Source organism: Leishmania major, chromosome 11, assembly GCF_000002725.2.
Source record: "Leishmania major strain Friedlin complete genome, chromosome 11".
Lineage (NCBI taxonomy): Eukaryota > Euglenozoa > Kinetoplastea > Trypanosomatida > Trypanosomatidae > Leishmania > Leishmania major.
In genome coordinates, this window is record NC_007252.2 from 206134 (window position 1) to 224803 (window position 18670).

Consider the following 18670-nt stretch of genomic DNA (forward strand, 5'->3'; position numbering starts at 1 on the left):
TGCCTTCTGCCTTTGGGTTTGTTTTCTGTATCTTGGGCAGGGGTGAAGCGGCAACGGTCTAGAGCGAATGTGACGCGCTGGATGGACGGCCGAAGTGCTACACATCCACACGTATTGAAGGGCGCACGTGCAACAGATATGACCGTTGATGGGTGTGGACTGCGGGAACGTCAAGAACAACAACAAAATGAAAAGAGAATCTCCGAGGAGGCGGAAGCGAGGAGCATGCGTGTGTGGTCTATCTTTGAGTGGGAGTGGTCTTAGAGGTTCTTTCGTTTTAGTGTGTGTGTGTGTGTGTGTGTGTGTACCTCTGGAGCTGAATACTGCACTGGCAACTCCGGTGAAAAACACAACAACGAAACGAATGAACGCGAAGGTGCCGCTCCATAGAGGGAGCCAGGGAGCTGAGCAGCTGCCAATACGCGCAAAGTAGTGCATCACTGTGCGCTGCTGACTCACCGAATGGAGAGAAGGCTGCGGGAGCGATGCAGAGATGCATGTCTGAGCGCCAGCTATGCGCGGCAGGCTCACTCGCCGGATACGCATCGTCATCTCGATCCCCCTCTTTTACTTGGCGGTGGAAGCACACGGTCATATGCGCTGCTCGGCTGTAATGCTGATGAGTGATGGCATAGGACGCACAGGATCGCGACCCTCTTCCGCTGGTTCTCCCTCGGCTCTTGTTTCGATTGCTTCTTGACTCCAGGCATCCACCATTTTGCGCAGACTCGCACGTATTGGGACGAGTCGAGTTGCCCAGCTGGCAGGACACTCCGCATTGTTTTCTTCTCTGATCGCCTATTTGCGTGCTCTCCCTCTATCATGTGGCTGCCTCCATCGTGAAATGGAAGGGGGAGGAGTCGAATGAGACGGAGCGTTCGCAGAAGCGTTCGGATGCACGCACGCAACCCACACGCTCTACGAGCACCAAAGAGGGCTGAGCGAAAGGGAATAACACGCAGCCTCTCGGGAGTTGGTGTGTGTGTGTATGTGCTTAGACGGCATATGCAGCGGGTGGAGAGCACCGGCGAAACCGGGTTCACGCCTCCGCGCTGCCCCGCTACTTAACGCCTTAGGAACATTACGCTGTTATGCCGACGTTTTATTTCGTTTGTTCTTTTTGCACTCCTGCCCCGTTGGACGTACAGGGCGTGATGGGCGCGCGCGTATCGCCAGAGGGAAGGGGTGGGGAGGGGAGTGCCGCATCGCAAAAGAAAAAGTGGAAAACGCGGATAGAGCGAGCGAGGCGGACGCGGCTGCGTGGTGGTCGCTGCGTACGCACGCGTAGGCGTCTTTCCGTCTGTGTCCCAAAAGCAGCTTCTCCGCTGTAGATACTTCTCTCTGCCTCTCTTGTTTGCCTCCTTTCGCCTTGTAGACGCCATCATTCTCTATCCTGGCTCCTGATGCTTTTCAACATGCGCTGCGCCTCTCACCCTGTCCCTCAGCGCCATGGTGCTGATGCACCACGCCCGCCCGCCCATCCCTCCGCAGCGACGCCGGGAAAATTCCCTGTGCGTGTTTCGGGCGGGAGGTGCACGCGCCGGATGGCGGTGTTGCCACAGTACTTCGGCAGCTCTCATGCGGGCATCGACTTTCGCGTTTTGCGACGTTCTCGCTTTGGGCGGGCGGCGCGGCGCAGACAGGCCATCGGGCGAGGAGCGGCGGCGATGCTCTACGACAACGCTGCGCTGACATGTACTGCGAAAACACACCGCGAGCCCCTTGCGTGAAGTTGCCGCGCTGAGTGTAAAGCGATAGGGCCGGGGCTCGGCCAACGGCGAAGAAAACTGGACCAGCGATGACGCGGGCGGTGGTGCGCGGCTGTTGCACACCGCCTCCCCCCGCCCATGGCCCCCGGCACCGGCCCCCACAAGAGCAAAGGGTGTGTTTGTGTGTGGCATACTGCGGCGCACCGGGGGGCACAAGCCCTGGCACGACTGGCCTGTCGCGTGCGCCTCCGATTTCCGCCTGCCTTTTCGCACCGCGAATCGGAACGCACGGGCAGGGTGTACAGGCTTTCGAAATGGGCAGTGCCGGGGCCGGCATCACCAACCGCATGGATCACGGACCCGGCCGCCGGCCCCCGACACGCCGAGCCGACATCCCCCGAAACCGCGCTGCACGACGCGACACGCTACAACAAGAGCTGCTTGGCGGCAGGAGACCACCCACGCCCAGCTGCGCACGAACACCTTTGCGCACCTTGGGTTCCCACAGCGACGGGCGACAGGCAGTGGCAACGCGGAGTGCAGACGGTGTGCTGCGCACTACTCCGCCAGCATTGCGGCACCCCCACCCCCAGTTGTGTTTGCTACGAGGGCTTCCGACCCATCGTTGCGCCCCGGTGCGCCACGCGAGCACCCCCGATCGCTTGAAGCCCAAAGCGCGCCGAAGCTGAAGCCCCGGGCTTGCACGCAATGGCTTGACCACGCACACCCCACCCGCGCTGCATGAGCGTCCCTCTTCTCGGTTGCCCGTGGATGCTGCCCGCTGCCCCCCTCAAAACGACAGATCATGAGCCCTTGTGCACAGGAACATGCTCACTCACCGGCCCCCCCCCCCCCCCCCCCCCGCCCGACACACCCGCACCTGCCCAAGGCGTGCGGGTTCAGAAGCGGGGGGTCGAGCGGACGCCCCCATGCCGCCATAGATCCGTGGCGCCGCCCCACCTGTCGCGGCACATGCGGGCAGGCCATTCCAACGCGCCCCCCGTGGCACGGACGGAAACGGAAGATGCAGGCAGCGGGCCCCCGCCCCAGACAACTACGTCGTTCTGAGGCAGCCCCCCCCCCCCCCTTCATCACCACACATGCGAAGATGCGGGCGCTGTGCGCAGGCACTCTCGGGCACAGCGTGCCTGGCGCATCGCATCCGAGTAAGGCATGCAGCGGCCACAAGGGCACGGGTCATGGACATAGATGGCGCGCAGAAACCCACACGGATCAGCCCCAGGGCGCACGCGTGCGACACACGCGGCACCTCCTACACCCGACCGTGTGGGCGGACGAAGCGCCAATGCCGGAAGCATGGCGATAGCGCCGCGAATGGCACCGTCGAATCCTCCGGACCCGAACGCCACGAGCATTCAGACCATGCTATGGGATGCCGCGGCGTGATGCGACTGGGGGGAGGGTGAGGCATGGCGCACAGGCGGGGCGCAGGGGCTCGGGGAGCCCTGGCCTGCGGCTGCCCGACTTTTTGCCTGAGCTTACCCGGCATGCGCCTGGACCCCGCCCCCCCGCACGGGAGGCGCCACCGCCTGCTGCCCTCCAGCGGTGCCGCGGAGGCCGCCTGGCGCAGATGACGCGGAGCGTCTCCGAGGAAGGGTGCGGGAAGAGCCCGTTTGGCGCATGGGGGGCTTCGGTGGCAGGACGGTTTGCCCTAGGCGACCAGGGTGAAGCCGTGGCGCGGCAGCGGCGGGTGCGCTGCGGCTGTGTGTGCGGGTGCACTCGCTGGCTTGCTCGTTGTGGAAGCGGCGCATGATGGAACGCTGTGTCTTGTGCTGGCTCTACGAGCAGCACCACATTGACGTGTAGTCGTTGTGCCCTTTTCGTTGCAGCCTTGTCGTGCCTGTCACCTTTGGCTTGTTCCTCTGTCTGATGCTCCCCCGCTTGGCAGCTGCCTTCCCTGTGCCCCGGAGGTACCCCATGCCCAGCGATCGTCGCCGTCGGAGAGCGAAAAAGACCGACGACGAGACCCTCCCTCGGAGGGAAAGAGGGCCCCTGCGCAGACACGCTAAGAGAAACGGAAAGTGCGCAGTCGCGGCATGAAGCTCAGCGTCACATCCGAGGAGAGAAGAAGCGAGCGCAAGCCGCAAAAGGACACCGAAACGATGCGGAAAAGATGCGAAGTGCATTGTCACAAGGCGTAAACGACGTTCCTACGACTGGTCTGTACGTGATCGAGCCGTCGGAGGGTGCTCCCTGCTCGTTGTCTGTTTTACCAGTCCCCCTCTCCCGTCCCTTTAGCGTTGCAGTGAAGGAGGGAGGGGCTGCACGGTATGTTGTGGACCGCACCCACCCAATCACCACAAACATATATATATATATATGCATAATGTGCATGAGTATATATCTACGTATGCCGATGCGAGCCTTTGCGGTCTACGTTAGCCAGCATGTGTGCCCTTATCACCTTTTCCATGCCTTTATATCATCCCCCTCCCCTTCCTCCCCTCGCGATCCTCCCCCTTTTGACACGTAACACACCCACACACCCACACACACACACACACACACGCACACGCGATGGCATGAGCCATGGCCAACACTTTCTCGCTCTTCTCTCTCCCGCTGTCTTTGAAAGCTTCTTTTGCAAGATCAACCAAAGCCACAAAGCGCCACATACCTACACACACACACACATACATATATATATATATACATATATACATACGCATATACATATATATATATGTGTGTGTGTGTGTGTGTGTATGTATGTATATACCTATGCATGCATAACGGCACATGCGTACACCCAGACCCCACCGACCCAACCCACACACCTCCTCAGAAGACAAAGGATTTAGGCGGACTTGTTCTCTCTTCCCCCTTTTTCGGCACATCTTTACATTGGTGTGTGCGTGCGATTTCGTCTGCGTCTGCCCCTTTGCGCATCGTCTCAAGAGACGCACAGGAGAATTGGTGAGGCGTAGAAGGGAGCACCCGAGAAGACTGTCCATCTCGCTATTCCCGTCGCTTATTTTGTGAAGTTACTGCTGTACATATACATATATATATATATATATACATACATATACATATATATATATATATGTATATATGTATATGTATATATTCCTTGCCCCCTTAGCGTCGCTCCGTACCGTTGCTGCTGCTCACGCTCCTTCGCTTTTCTCACATCCCTCCCCGCGCCTTTCCCTGTGCGAAAAGGCGAGACACTGAGACAAGCGAAGAACAGCGGGAGGTTGTTCGTGTATCCGCGACCTACTTCTTGTCTCGTGTCTACTGCCACCATCGGAGGGAAAAAAAAACAGGCTCAACGGTGTTCTCATCATCTCAGAGATCGCGGAGGAGGAGCTGAGGAGAGGGAGAAGGTGTGAGCATCGGTGCGCGCCCCGTCATCACTTTTTTCTTTCGCAGTATTTCTTTCTGTTGGATTTCGTGTATTTGTCAGCGCTCCCACGCCACGCCCCCCTCTCTTTCCCATCCCCGATCTCTCTGCGTGTGTGCAGGACTGCATGTACGCACACGTCCTATCGACGTTGGTAGATAAAAGCATTTGTTTTGTGCGCAACGCGAGACACGACATGTTTCGAACATCGGTGATGCGTGCTCTTGGCAGGCCAGGCGTGGCTAGCATTGCTACTAGCGTCGGTGGCACGGCTTGCATTCCCATGGCTGCGCTGTTCCGTCGCCCTGCAACACCGACCTCAGCCTCTGCCACGGCCGCTGCTGCCGCGTCAGCGCTGTGGTGCACTCGGTGTTTTGAAAGCTCCAGTGCCGAGCCGCCCCCAAAGGATGCTGATGCGGGCGAGCAAGCGAGGTCGACTGAGGAGTCGCGTGTTGAAGCGACTCTGACGCCGTCGGAGACTGCCGCAGCGCCGGCCGCCACTGCCACTCCCGCACCTGCCGCCCCTATCAAGAGCCAGGGGGTCGACTACGCCCGCCTCTACGCGCATCACCCGATCGACTATGAGCGCTCCACTTCGCAGTCCCCCAACATACTGCGGTTTCCTGCGAACACGTCTGACCCGACGTTCCAGGAGAACCTGGCGCGCATGGAGGGCTTCGTGGAGCAGCTGCGCGCACGCGTACGGTACGTGCAAGCCGGAGGTGTTGTGTCGGCGGAGGAGGCTGCGAAGGCCGGCGTCTCTATTTCGTCCCGCGAGGTGGATGACCGTGTCCGCAAGCTGCACCTGAGCCGCGGCAAGATGCTCGCGCGCGAGCGCATCGAGCGGCTTATCGACCCCGGCACCCGCTTCCTCGAGCTCTCGCAGCTGGCTGGGTGGGACTTGTACTGGGATGACAAGAAGAGGGAGTACGAGCGGTGCTACAGTGGTGGCATTGTGACGGGCGTCGGCATCGTGAACGGCGTTCGATGCGTGCTCGTCGCGAACGACGCAACAGTGAAGGGCGGAACATACTATCCGATCACCGTGAAGAAGCACCTGCGCGCGCAGAAGATTGCGGAGCAGAACCACCTGCCTTGCATCTATCTCGTCGACAGCGGTGGCGCCAACCTCAGCCGCCAGGACGATGTCTTCCCTGATGAGCAGCACTTTGGCCATATATTTTTCAACGAGGCGCGAATGTCCGCCAAGTCCATCTCGCAGATTGCGGTGGTGATGGGCAGCTGCACGGCAGGTGGCGCCTACGTGCCGGCCATGGCAGATGAGAGCATTATTGTGGCTCGCAACGGCACCATCTTCCTCGGCGGTCCGCCGCTTGTCTTCGCGGCCACCGGAGAGAAGGTATCGTCAGAGGACCTCGGCGGCGCAGACGTGCACTGCCGCATCAGCGGCGTGGCGGATCACTACGCGACTGACGACCTGCACGCCTTGTACCTCGCGCGCCGCGCCGTGGCAAACTTGAACTTGAAGGAGCACAACGAAGCGCGAAACCCAACCGATGTGAAGCCGGTGCCGCCGCTGTACGACCCGAGGGAGCTGGGCGGCTTTATCCCGGATATGCTGTCGGACGTCGTCAAGAGCTTCGACGTGCGGGCCATCATCGCGCGCATCGTCGACGGCAGCCGCTTCGATGAGTTCAAGGCGCTGTACGGCAGCACGCTTGTGTGCGGCTTCGCGAGGGTTGAGGGAATGCAGGTAGGCATTATCGCGAACCAGGGCATCCTCTATTCGGAGTCCGCCCTGAAGGGTGCGCACTTTATCGGTCTGTGCACGCAGCGCAAGGTGCCGCTTCTCTTCCTCCAGAACATCACAGGCTTTATGGTGGGCAAAAAGTACGAGGAGGGTGGCATCGCTCGCAACGGTGCTCGGCTCGTGATGGCAGTCTCCACAGCACCGGTGCCGAAGATCACGGTGCTCATAGGCGGCAGCTATGGCGCCGGCAACTACGGCATGTGCGGGCGCGCCTTTGAGCCGCGCTTCCTCTTCATGTGGCCGAACGCGCGCATCAGCGTGATGGGCGGGACGCAGGCTGCTACGGTGCTTACCTTAACGAACCGTAACTTGAAGAATGCCTCGGAGGCCGAGGTTGCTGCGTTCAAGGACAAGGTGAAGAGGAAGTACGAGAGGGAGGGTTCGTGCTACTACAGCACCGCGCGCCTCTGGGACGACGGTGTGATCGCTCCGGAGGACACGCGTGTCGTTGTGGCAGAAGCACTGCGCGCGACGCGGCTGGAACCGATGGAAAAGCAATAGAGTGACGTGCCTATGAGAGTTTTTGGTGCGCGTGCTCTTGTGAGAGGGTGTGCTGTGCGAAAAACAAACCTGTAGCAGCCTCCGCGCGTGCCCTTCTTCTTTCGCGTTCTCCGTCCTTCTCTCTCCCTTCGTGTGATGGGGTGCATGCATGCTCGCGCCGTCTGTGTTATGCTCGGGTTAGGTGTGTTTTCTGATGTGTTTTTAGGTGCCTACTTCTTTATTTCACGGAGTCAGATCGGGCGTAGGCGTTGTTGGGAAGGTCGATGGCATGGAGCTCATCATCCTCGTCCCTATCTCGACTCCGCCGCTGCGCCATGTCTGTCCTCCTGCGAATGCTGGGAGTGGCGGCTGAGGGGAGGAGACGGGGTTGTGAGGCGAGGTGGAAAGACGTGGTGAGATAGGCGACCATCAGCGAGTGATAGCACCGAGAGCGTGTTGGACTACCACCGCCACGGTGAGGCACGGGCTTGACCTTGTCTCGGGACTGTGCAGTCCCTACACCGCTGTGTTTGCATGACAGCCATTCTTGTCAAGAAGCATCGTACATCAGCACTGATGCCAACGTGCCTGCGCGCGGACGAACACCCTAGCTTGTTCTACCATCCTTTCTTGCGTACATGTGCTCCCCTCATACTGCCACAGGCGTTCACGCTCAACTTGCCATGGTCCCCACACTCGTGCGGGTGGATGGGCCCAAGCTTTTTGTATCGTCTCTCCTCCTCTTCTTCTTGCTCTCACCGCGTCACTTGCCGGCTGCCTGTTCTTGTCGTTTCCGCTGACTGTCCTGCTCTCACCGTTTCCGCTGGTGCGGCTGAGCGCGAAGAAGAAAGCAACAGAGAAGCGAAAGCTGAACGGCGTACTGCAGTAAGTACAGATACACGGCCACGGCGCACCGTTAGAGTGTCGCCCCCACTTTTACCGCATCGCTCTCTTACTCGGCTCTCCTTCACTGCTCAAGCTGCCCCATGACAGATCTGAGAGGAGTGCTGCCCAGCAAGGTGATCTCCACCCCAAGCGGCTTCGTGGAGTGCAGCACGCACAATGTCCGGCGCAAGGCCGAGTGCTGCGAGATGAAGGCGGTGCTGAACGCTGATATGGAGGTGATTGACTACATCTGCGTCTGTAAGCATCCCTTCACGTGCAAGTCGGCTAGTGAGCGGCAGAGCAATGGCCTGGCGGCCGCGTCGAACGCTCGCAGAAACGCTCCGGATGGGGAGCGCAGCGGCACTGCGCCGCTCGTCATAGACGCCAGCAGTACGAGCATGACGGCTCAATCACAGCACCATCACCATGGCGGGCAGCCCAGTGCCGCCGGGGCAGCAGATAAGGAGGCCGGCGTGAGCACTCTCTTCGCTGTGTCCTTTTACGATGCCTCGCGCAGCACACCAGGCCCGAGCGCCTCTGCCACCGCAGCCGCCGTCTCGCCAAAACCGTCCGCTAAAGACGGGGAAGATAGGGAGGATGAGAAGGGCAAAGACACGAGGGCTAATGCAATGAGGATCAGCGACAGCGACAGCGACACCGATGACGGGGACTCCCTCGACAACTCGCCTTCGTTCACCGCCGGGGCTACCCCAGCCACCGCCGCCACCGCCGCATCGTTCCCTGCCGCTCCACGAGAACGCTCGCGCTACTACGACTCCTTGCAGAACGCCAGCACCGGCGGCCACGCACCTCCGGCCAAGGTGTGCTGGGGCTGCGGCATGACAGGACACGAGAAGCCCGCTTGCCCCAACGCGCTGTGCCGCACGTGCCACCAGAAGCGCGGCCCGTACGGGTCGCCGCACCGATGCACGCCTGTGGTCACGCCGTCGCCGCTCATCGTGTACCCGACGCCGTCTGAGTGGCGTGCGGCAACTCAGAAGACGGCGGCCGCAGCGGGGGAGCCGAACGGCATGGCGGCCGTGCGCTGTGTGGCGTGCAACGAGTACGGCCACTTCGACTGCTCCACTGTGGTGCTGCCCTCCTCGTACGCCCTGGTCGCTTCGTCGTCCCCCGGCCCTGCCGCAGTGCCGCACACGCTCGTCCCCACCTGCTGCTTCTGTGGTGTCCGCGGGCACACCGTCTTCGACTGCCAGCAGCGTGAGCACGTCAACCCTGACTACTTTGAGCGACGCAACCAACTATTCGCAGATTCCGTGCGCCGTGGCAGCGGCATTACAGCAGCTGGTGCGCCCTTCAGCAACAGTGGCAGTAGCAGCGGCTACGGACACCCCTCGCAACAGCAACGCCAGCAGCGGTTCTATGGCAGTCCCACCGGCGGGGCACCCTTATCGTCCTCCTCGTTCACGCGCTACGGCAACGGCCGCGGCGGTGGTGGGAGTGGCCAGCGCCGTGAGCGAGACTGGTGCGACAATCGCGAGCAGCGCGTAGGTGGCAGCCAGTACAGCAACAGCCGCCGTGAGGGCAGCGCGTACAACAACGACTCCTACGGTGGCGACCGGGATCATCAGCGACGGCGCTACGAGTCTCCGTCATTCTCTCGTGCCGGCGGCGGCCCTGCCCCCTCGTCTTCGCTTCTCATGCACGGTCGAGACCGCTGCCAAGAGGGTGGTCAGCGGCACCATGAGGAGCGGTCTCGTGACAGCTACGGTGGCAGCCACCAACGTTACTCAGAGGGTGAGCATGGCGGAGCTGGGTCGCGCGGCCATGGCCAGCGGTCGCATTATTCGCAGCAGTCGCAGCACTCCCACCGTCACGGTTCATCGCGCCGCGGGGGCCGTCTTGGGGACAGTGGTTACTACAGCGACGATAACCTGTTTTAGAGCCCTTGAGAGGTGCGCACACAAGTTACTGTGATGGTGAGCGGTGATGATGATGGTGATGAATGGGGCGTGCACTTGGACTGGGAAGGGTGTGTGGAGGGGAAGGGGTCGAATGCACGGCGACTTGTGTAACTGCCCACTGCATCAGCCATGGTGGTAGCCGAGGCTACGGCGTAGGCCGTTGAACACGCGTTCTGCCCCTCCTTGTTTCGTGCATGGGACCATCCCTTCACCTTTCTTTGAGCGTGTGCCTCTCTCTCTGTGTTTTGCCTTGCGCCAAAGGACGTTGGCTGTGCTGCGCTGTCCCCCACCCGCCCATTGCTCATACAGCTTCTCTGTGGCTGCATGTTCACGCGCGTGTGGCTGCTGCTGTAGCTGCGCGCCGATTTTCATAATGCCGTATATATACATATATATATATGTTAAAGAAGAAAGGCCCTACATGTTGCTCCAAAGAGAGAGACTCCTGTTGCGCCTGTACGCACGCGTACGTCAGTGAGCGCCAGCCCTCGCAGCTGCACCGCTCACGCTGCGCGGACGTCTTCACATGAGGCCACCGGGGAGGAGGAAACTGGGCAGAGAGGGCTGCTTCTTTCTTCGGCTTGCTGCCTTCCTCCCTTTTTTCCTTTTTCTCTTGCGCACCCGCCGGCGGGCAAGTGGCGCAGCAGCGCTCAATGCTAGTGTGGCAATGACCTCCAGCTTGGAGTACGTGTGTGTGTGTGTGTGTGTGGAGGCGGTTTCCAAGAAGAGGGCCAGGGTTCTCTTGTTGGTGTGTTTGCACTGAGTTGCCGAGGCTGCCATCACGTGCCCGCCAATTTTCCAGGCCTGCGCAGTATCGACGGCACACAGTTTCGTTAGCGTCTGACTCCTCATCTCATCCATGCGAGATCCCGCCATGGATCCTTGCAGCGCATGATATCCACCTCAACTTGCCGCCATCCTGTTACCCTCCTTTCCTCGCGCCTTCCGCATTGAACGGGTGTGGGTCTCTTCGCACCGCTTTCACCGGTCCTTCTCGGCGACGATTGACCTGTGCCACACACACGCACACACACGCACGCACACACACATGCTGTATGTGCAGCTTCCACCACGATAACCTCTACTCTTTTTTTGTCCCCTCGCCAACCTACTCACGCTCAAAACTCCCTCGTTCTCCGTTTCTCACGGTGTTTCCTTTCTTTCTTCGCTTGTGGTTTCGTTCACTCTCATGTGATTTGCACGCGCACGCTTTCGAGTCTTTCGGCCTCTCCCCGCTCCTCATCTCGCTTCCTCATCTCTTCTCCCAGTGATTCGCATCTTTGTGTCCTCTGAGTTTCTGTCCGTCTGTCTTGGTCTCTCGGTGTTTCCCAGGCCCATCACCCTCCCCTCAACCACACCCACAACCACACACGAAAGAACGAATTCCTCAAGAACTCTGTTGAGCGTAAGACAGATACCCAAACAAAAAGTGAGCGAGGATATACACAAGGCAGCTGCGGCAGCGTACCAACACGCGCAGACACGTACAGGCGCCCACGTGTGAAAAAAAATCGATTCCGATCAGCCCCCATCTTTGTGTTATTTCCCCCTGACCCTTTTTCCGCACACAAAGTCTCTCCTTCCAAACACAGCTGCACGACTGCTGCGGCTGCCCACTTCCTCCTTCCCTTGGCCATCGCCCCCCCCCCCCTTGCACACGTACCTTGAAAGAGAGCACGAAGGGTGGACGCAGAGAGTAACAGGGCGTTGTTCGACGCGTCCGCGGTTTCGCTTGTTGTTTTCTGCTCCTTTTTTTAATTGTATTTGCCTTCTCGCTTGGTTTATTCTTTTTTTTTCGTTCGTTGTCATCCCCCGTTTTTCCTTTTTTTTTGGTTTCCGTCTCGGTCCGAGCGGTGGCTCGGATTGGCAGCACGCGTACCACCACCACAAAAAAGGGAACACGCGCCCACATACACGCGTGTCCTATACCGGCACATTCCTCCTCCCTCCTTTCCGTTCCTTTTTTTTTCGTTGTTGTTGTTGTGCGTTTTCATGGGTGTTCTGTCAAACGTCTGACACACACCCACCCTCCCACACCCACCCACACACATCCATCTATATATCGATATATCTATCTCTCTCTCTATATCTATATGTATATATTCCCCTTTCTTGCTGACTGTCACTCTGGAGTCTGCTTCTCTGTGTATTGCGCCGGTAGTGTGTGTCCGTCGAAGAACGGCTGCCTTCGTGCGTCTTGCCTTTTCATCTCTCCGTTCTTCTCGTACCACACAAGAAGACACCAAGCACACTCACTCTCTCCGCTCTTCGCTCTTCCCCCGAGATTGGAAGACACTTATTTCATTGTTTTTTTTCGTTTGCTTTTTTTTTTCTTTGAATCCGTTCGGCTCTTTTCGTTTCCCTTTGTGGGGGCGATAAGTGCGTGCGAGTGGTGCTCTGGAGTTTGCGTGTGTTGAGGCCCCCCTCCCCCTCCTCCCCCCCTCCTCCCCCCCCCCCAAGGGAGGACAGATCCGCTTTCTCTCTTCCGTGGCAACTGGTTCGTTCCCTTCGTGCTCTTCTCGACCTCACGGTCTTGCCGCCGGTCCTGTGACTCACTTGTTTGCTCTCTTCTTCGATCGCCACTGCCCATGCACCACGCCCCGCCCGCCCCCTCCCTCTGACTGCATACCATCGTTTCCGCCATCAGATCCGAAGCAGAAGTGTGTACTTGGCGCACGAACCAATTAGCTCGCTCCCTTTTCTCGCCGGGCCCTCCCCATCCCCCCTCCTGCACCGTCGCTCACACCACGAAACCGACCCTCCTCCAGCCCACCCCTTGTTTCCCAAACGGACACCTCTGAGCACACGCAAAACAATCCTCTCCCTCCCTCCCGCACACACACACACACACACATAGCAGTGACTTACGCCAAGACAAATCCAGAGAAAGGCTACCGCGGCAAGGCCAACACCAGCGGAGCTTCCGTGGAGTCGAAGCGAAGGTGCCCATCTGAGGAAACGCAACAGAACTTTAAAGGTTCAAAATTACGAAGGAAAGGGAAGACACACAGAGGATACGACGAATCGGAAATCGGAAAGGACAAGCGAAAGCAAAAAACGTCGTGTGCGGAGTACACCGTCCCTGCTTGACACCCACACCCACACCCACACACCCACCCACCCACCCACCCACCCACACACACACACACACACAAAAGCACCCGCATACAGTCTTTCCCCCTTCTCCCTCACCCCAACGCGTGTCAGCTCAACACAGAAGTGAAAGACACTGTCGAGAGCGCTGGCAACGAGTACACCGTCGCCCTTCTCTCCTTGTATCTTTATCTTCCTTCTCTCCTTTCGCTTCTTGTCCTTATCTATTTTCTTTCCCACTCGCTCCCCCTTCTCTTGCCCAGTGCCCCCACCCCCCATTGGCCTCTTTTTGTCTTTCAATATTTTATTTTGTACCTTTGAATTTTTTTTTTTGACCCCCTGCCCACCCGCTCCTCTCCCTCTTCTACCTGTCTGCCTCTCCTCTGCCTCTCCTCAGCCTCTCTCTCCCTCGTTGTTTCTCTCTCGCTGCCCTGCTCACTTACCTCCCCTTCTTCCCCCCTGTCCCTTCCATTCCCCTTCTCCCACTCGTGTATACGACTTCCCCCTTCACCCTCTTGCCCGTCTTCTATTTCTTTTTTTCTGGCTTCTCCCCACCACACTCTCCTCCTCTCCCCCTATTTTTTTGTGTTCTTTCGTTCCCTCTCGTCTGTTCGCTGTGGGGGGAGGGGGTACCTTGCCGACTGTGTGTGTGTGTGTGTTGGAGCAGATCGCCGTGTTGCAGAGAAATTCTTTTGCGCTTTGTTTCTCCAAGGCTGGTGCTCGTCTCCTTACCGCGCACCCCATCTCTCTTTTCATTTTCTCTTGCGGCATTCCTGACGGACATTCAGGTCGGAGCGTGCCGCCCTGGAGACACGCATATAGATGCACATACGGGCCCACTAATTTATGCACCGGTACAACGACCCTAGGTCCCACTAGTGTCGCCCTCGTTGCTCTTTCTCCTTTGGTCGACGTCTCTCTTTGTTGCGTCTCTCTTCTTTCTTGGCTTTCGCTCTCCACTCACGCGGCGTATGCGTGTGTGTGTGTCGCCTTTCTGTCATTCGAGAGCCTTTTCACACACACACACACACACAGACACACACACACACACACACATACACACACATACAGAAATCAGCAAGAGGAATTCACGAGCGGCTCACACACAAAAAAACGGAGAAAAGGTTCCACCGCTTTACCTCTCCGTCGTTTCTCTCCATCTTTTTTTTTGTTTTTCTCCCCCCTTTGTTTCCGTCTTTTTGGTTTGGTTCTCCTCTTCCTTTTCTCGCTTCTGGTAGGCTCTTCGTTTTAGGGCTTGTCCACTGTAGTTCATCTTGTTCACGCCCCCCCCCCCCTCCTCCCTCTCTCTTCCTCAGCTCCGTCCTTGCTCACTGCTGGTGTGTGTCGGTGAGTGCGAGTGTGACTGTCGTTTTGCACCCTTCTCGCTGCTCCTGCTCTTGTCGGTGCGCCTGCGTGCCATTGGACGAGATTCCTCAGTAGTGTGTGGGCGAGGGGGGAACAGAAGGTTTCCTTGACTTGTGCACTCCCTCTCTTCTTCTTCGCCTCCCTTGCGGCTCGCCTCATCCGTCTTGCAGCCGCTCTCCGCGCGCGCATGTGTGCCGTCGTTTTCCCACCGGCTCACAAGAATCATTCCTCCACATCCGCACCAGGTGCAGCGGCACTTCTTTCTGCGCGTTCTCCTCTTTTTTTTTTGATTGCGACTGGAGCTCCATTTTTTACTTTTTATCTTTCACCTTTTCATTTTCGTTTGTTTCCTCCCTTGGCGCTCGCTTGTTTGCGCGTAAAATCGATTTCCTGTGCCCCCTCCTTCCCACCCCCTTTTGTGTTGTTTTTCTTTCCCGCTGCTGTGTTGGTGCGGTCGATTTGCTTTTGTTCTTGTGTGCTCTATCTTGGCTACGGGTGCTGGAGCGCCTGTGCGTGTGTGCGTGCGTGAGTGCATCCCTTCAGAAGTAGAGTTGCCCCCTCTCCCCCACTGACTTTGCCTGTTTTGTTCATTGGGTTCGCGTGCACCTCCTCGTATCACCCTCTCCATCTACGGGGACGTGCGCCAAGGCGAGTGCAGCGTGTAAAGACGAAGGAAAAGTCTTCCTCCTCCTCCACCTTCCCTCGCCTCCGGAGAAGCGAACAGCGACACACACACACACAGACACAGACACACACACACACACAGACAGAGACACGAGACGCAAAACGTGTATTGGTATTGCCTACCTCATTCTCTCGCTCACCGTGCCGCAACGAGCTCTATTCTTTTTTTTCTCGCATTATTCGCGTATGCCTTTGCGAACACATCCGTCTTAGCTTCCCATATATATATATATATATATATATATATATATTCATTGCTCGCTGCCGCTGCGGCTCTGTCGGAGTCTGTATTGCCCGTTATTCATTTTTTCTTTGTACTTATACCAAATCTATCTATCTATCTATATATATATATATTCATATCTGTCAAAGAGCCTATTTGCTCAAGCCTCTCCCTTCCACCCCCTCACCTCCGCCTAGTAACACACCCACCCACCCACCCACCCACCCACCCACACACACACACACACACACGCAGCACCAAAAAAACATCGGGCGGCAAACGGACCGACAAGCGAAAAGAATCCGGAGAAAAAAAAAGGTAGCTCAGCAACGCACTTCCTTCTCCTTCTCTTGACCTTTTCCTCTTTCTTTTTCTCCCATTTCAATCGTACTGGCTGCCGGCTTTTCTTCCTCCCTCCCTCCCTCTCTCCCTCCCTCCAAAAAAAAAAAGAAAACAACGCACGCACGTTATACCTTGTAGGGATACCTCTCCCTTTCTCACCACTACACGCAAACTCAGTTTCGTCGTCGTGGCGCTTTGTTCTCTCCGTTTTTTCTTTCTTGTGTTGCTTATTCTTACTTGCTCGCGGTCTCTCTGTCTGTCTCGCCGTGCACGTGTAGGAATTTGGTGTTGCTCGAATTCTTTTTCACCCTTTTCCCGTTTTTGCGCGTCGTGCTTGAAGGATGTGAGCTGCCCTTCCCCCCTTCTCGTCACTCTTTTCCCGTTTCATTTTTCATCTTACGTTCTCCTCTCCACACTCCAAAACCACCTCCGTGTATCATCTACCTCGTCTCTCTTTTTATTTGTACGCTCCTTGTCCGGATCAAGGTGCAATTCCTTAGGTCTCCTCTTCGCCCTATTCTACTTGATTTCTCTCTCCGTTCTGCCTGAGCCTGTGTGTTCGTGTGCGATTTATACGTTGTCGACCCCCTCTCTCCCTACTCATCCCTCTTTCCCCATAATCTTCAAGGTTTTATCTATCCGAACTTGTGTAGCGGATCACCAACGAAAAAAGATCGTGACGCACCCAAACACAGAACGGCGGCAGAAACTCTTTTCTTTTTTTTTCACGTTTCTATTTGCCGATTTTCTTTTGGATTTGAAGATAACTGCTCCCCCTTGCTGTTTCTCTTCTTTTCGGTTCTCTCCGCGCACATCTGTGCTTGTGATTGTGCGTACTACATCATCACTGACGTTGCTGTTTTCGTTTGGGGAGGTGGGCGCAAGTACTCTGCCTTTTTCTGTATTTTCGGTTTTCTTCACGTCATCTCCTGTCTTCTTGTCTCCCTGTCTCTCACCCCCCTCGCCCGCTATTCATTGTTCTCCCTTTCTCGCTTTGTCTCGCTGTCCACTTCCTTTTCTCTTTTATTTTGTTGCCGTTGTCTTTCATCTCGTCGCTTTTATAAAGGGCCACACGTGTGCGTACCAGAACCCGTTTTTTTTCTCTTGCCCGCCCGTCCGCCCCCATCCCCCCCCCCTCTCTCTCTGTGTGTGTGTGTGGTCTTTTTTTTTTGCTTGCGTGTGTGCCTGCTTGCCCCTGCCCACGTTTTCCTCTCCATTTCCCAATCTCCGCGTATCTGCCCCCCTTTTTCGACTTGTTTCGCGACTTGTGAACTGCGTGGGTGTCGTCGTCGTCTTGCCGCTGTGAGATCGACGCTGCTCTGTCTTTTTTTTTCCGTTGTTGCCGGCTTTTTCTTCGCATTTTGTTTTCCCTTTTGGCGTCCGCACACCTTTTTATTTTGTTGCATATTTCGTCGTTGCGAGTTCACGTTGTCGTTTCTTGTGCCTCTCTTCCCCTCGTCCGTCCCCTTTATTGTTTTGTTTCGCGCTGTTGTGTTTGTGTGTGCGTGTGTGCTTGAAAAAAAATTTGTTGGCGTTTTTACCCCCCTTTTTTTTGTTTTCCCACCACGCGCACTTTTCTGTTGGCCACATCTTCGCCTCCCCCTCTCTTTTTTGAAAGTTTTCTTTGACAACCGTTCTGTTTTATTCACACTTTCGTCGTGCGTGTTCGGGTCTACCCCACCTTCTCTCTCTCTCTCTCTCTCGGCGCCCCCACGTGTTGCTGTCTTCAGTACGACGGACTCGCTCACACAACAGACCACGGGAAAACAGCAAAGAAGGAACCAAACGCGGCTTCTGCGCTCCTCTGATACTCGGGTGTCGTATTTCACAGCGATCGTCGTGTAGTGACCCCTCACCCCTCAAAAAAGCATATTCTTTCTTATTGTCTTTTTCACAATTTGGTTTCACCTTGTTTTCCTCCCACCCCACCATTTTCTTGAGTGGCGCTCTTCTCTGTTTCGCATTGTTTTGTTGTTTCGTTCGTGCTCCCTTTTTTTTGTCTACCTCGGTTGCTTACTTTTTGTTTCACCTTCTTCTACCTTCATATCTGTGGCCTGTGCCATCTGCATCTCCCGGCCCTAGGGGGCTCGCGTGACAATAACTTGCGATCCAGTGCACCCAGTAGAGGTTCAACCCTCTTGCCTGCTTGATCGGTCTCCTTGGCTCTGTAAGCGCGCTGCAGACCTCCAAAATTTTGTACGGACGCGGACAAACAACAAACGGCGACAGTGCAGAGGCGAGCAAGTGTTCTGTGCAGTTAACAACAACAGCAACGGGTCCCCCTCTTCATCCCCCCCCTTCACACAAGCTAACAGGATCCGCAAAGACAACAGGGGAGGAGCACATAGAGGACTGTGTGTTGCTACGTGTGTCTCTGCTGCTCCCTCTCGTTGCGCTCATTCCTTCCTCCCTCTTTTTTTTGTTTTGACTCCCTTGTTTTATATTTGTCTACGTGTGCTCTCGCTCTCGATCTTTTTTTCTGTTGTTGTTGGTGGTGGTGTTTGCGTAAAATTGTATATTCCTTTGAGTTGACCCCTCACCCTTTTTCCTTTCTCGTGTGGGGCTCTTGCTCCCTTCGGTGCACGACTGTCTTTCGCTTGTGCGCGCGTGATCCTTTTTTTTTCGTCTTCCGCTGTCTCTTCGAGGGCCTCATAGGAATATATATATATATATATATACATACACGCAAGGAACCTCTTTTTTTCCGTGTCGCTTCTCATCTTCGACTTGCTCGTTGCCCTCTCGGGTGTTTCGCGGGCTCGACACTCGGGGCAACATCGAGGTGATCATTTTGTTTGACGTGTTTGTCGCTTTTGCGTCTCGCTCTCG

The 18670-nt window shown here is 56.8% G+C and overlaps 2 protein-coding genes across 2 annotated transcripts; both read left to right on the plus strand.

The window, feature by feature from the left end:
• Window positions 1-5743: 5743 nt before the first annotated feature.
• On the plus strand, window positions 5744-7348 carry LMJF_11_0590 (putative 3-methylcrotonoyl-CoA carboxylase beta subunit; the record flags this gene model as incomplete). The annotated part of the gene is made up of 1 exon (XM_001681475.1): window positions 5744-7348. The coding sequence occupies one exon, from the start codon at window positions 5744-5746 to the stop codon at window positions 7346-7348; it is 1605 nt and encodes a 534-aa protein (XP_001681527.1).
• A 965-nt stretch (window positions 7349-8313) lies between these two features.
• On the plus strand, window positions 8314-10113 carry LMJF_11_0600 (conserved hypothetical protein; the record flags this gene model as incomplete). The annotated part of the gene is made up of 1 exon (XM_001681476.1): window positions 8314-10113. One exon carries the CDS (start codon window positions 8314-8316, stop codon window positions 10111-10113), a length of 1800 nt encoding a protein of 599 aa, XP_001681528.1.
• Window positions 10114-18670: the final 8557 nt, after the last annotated feature.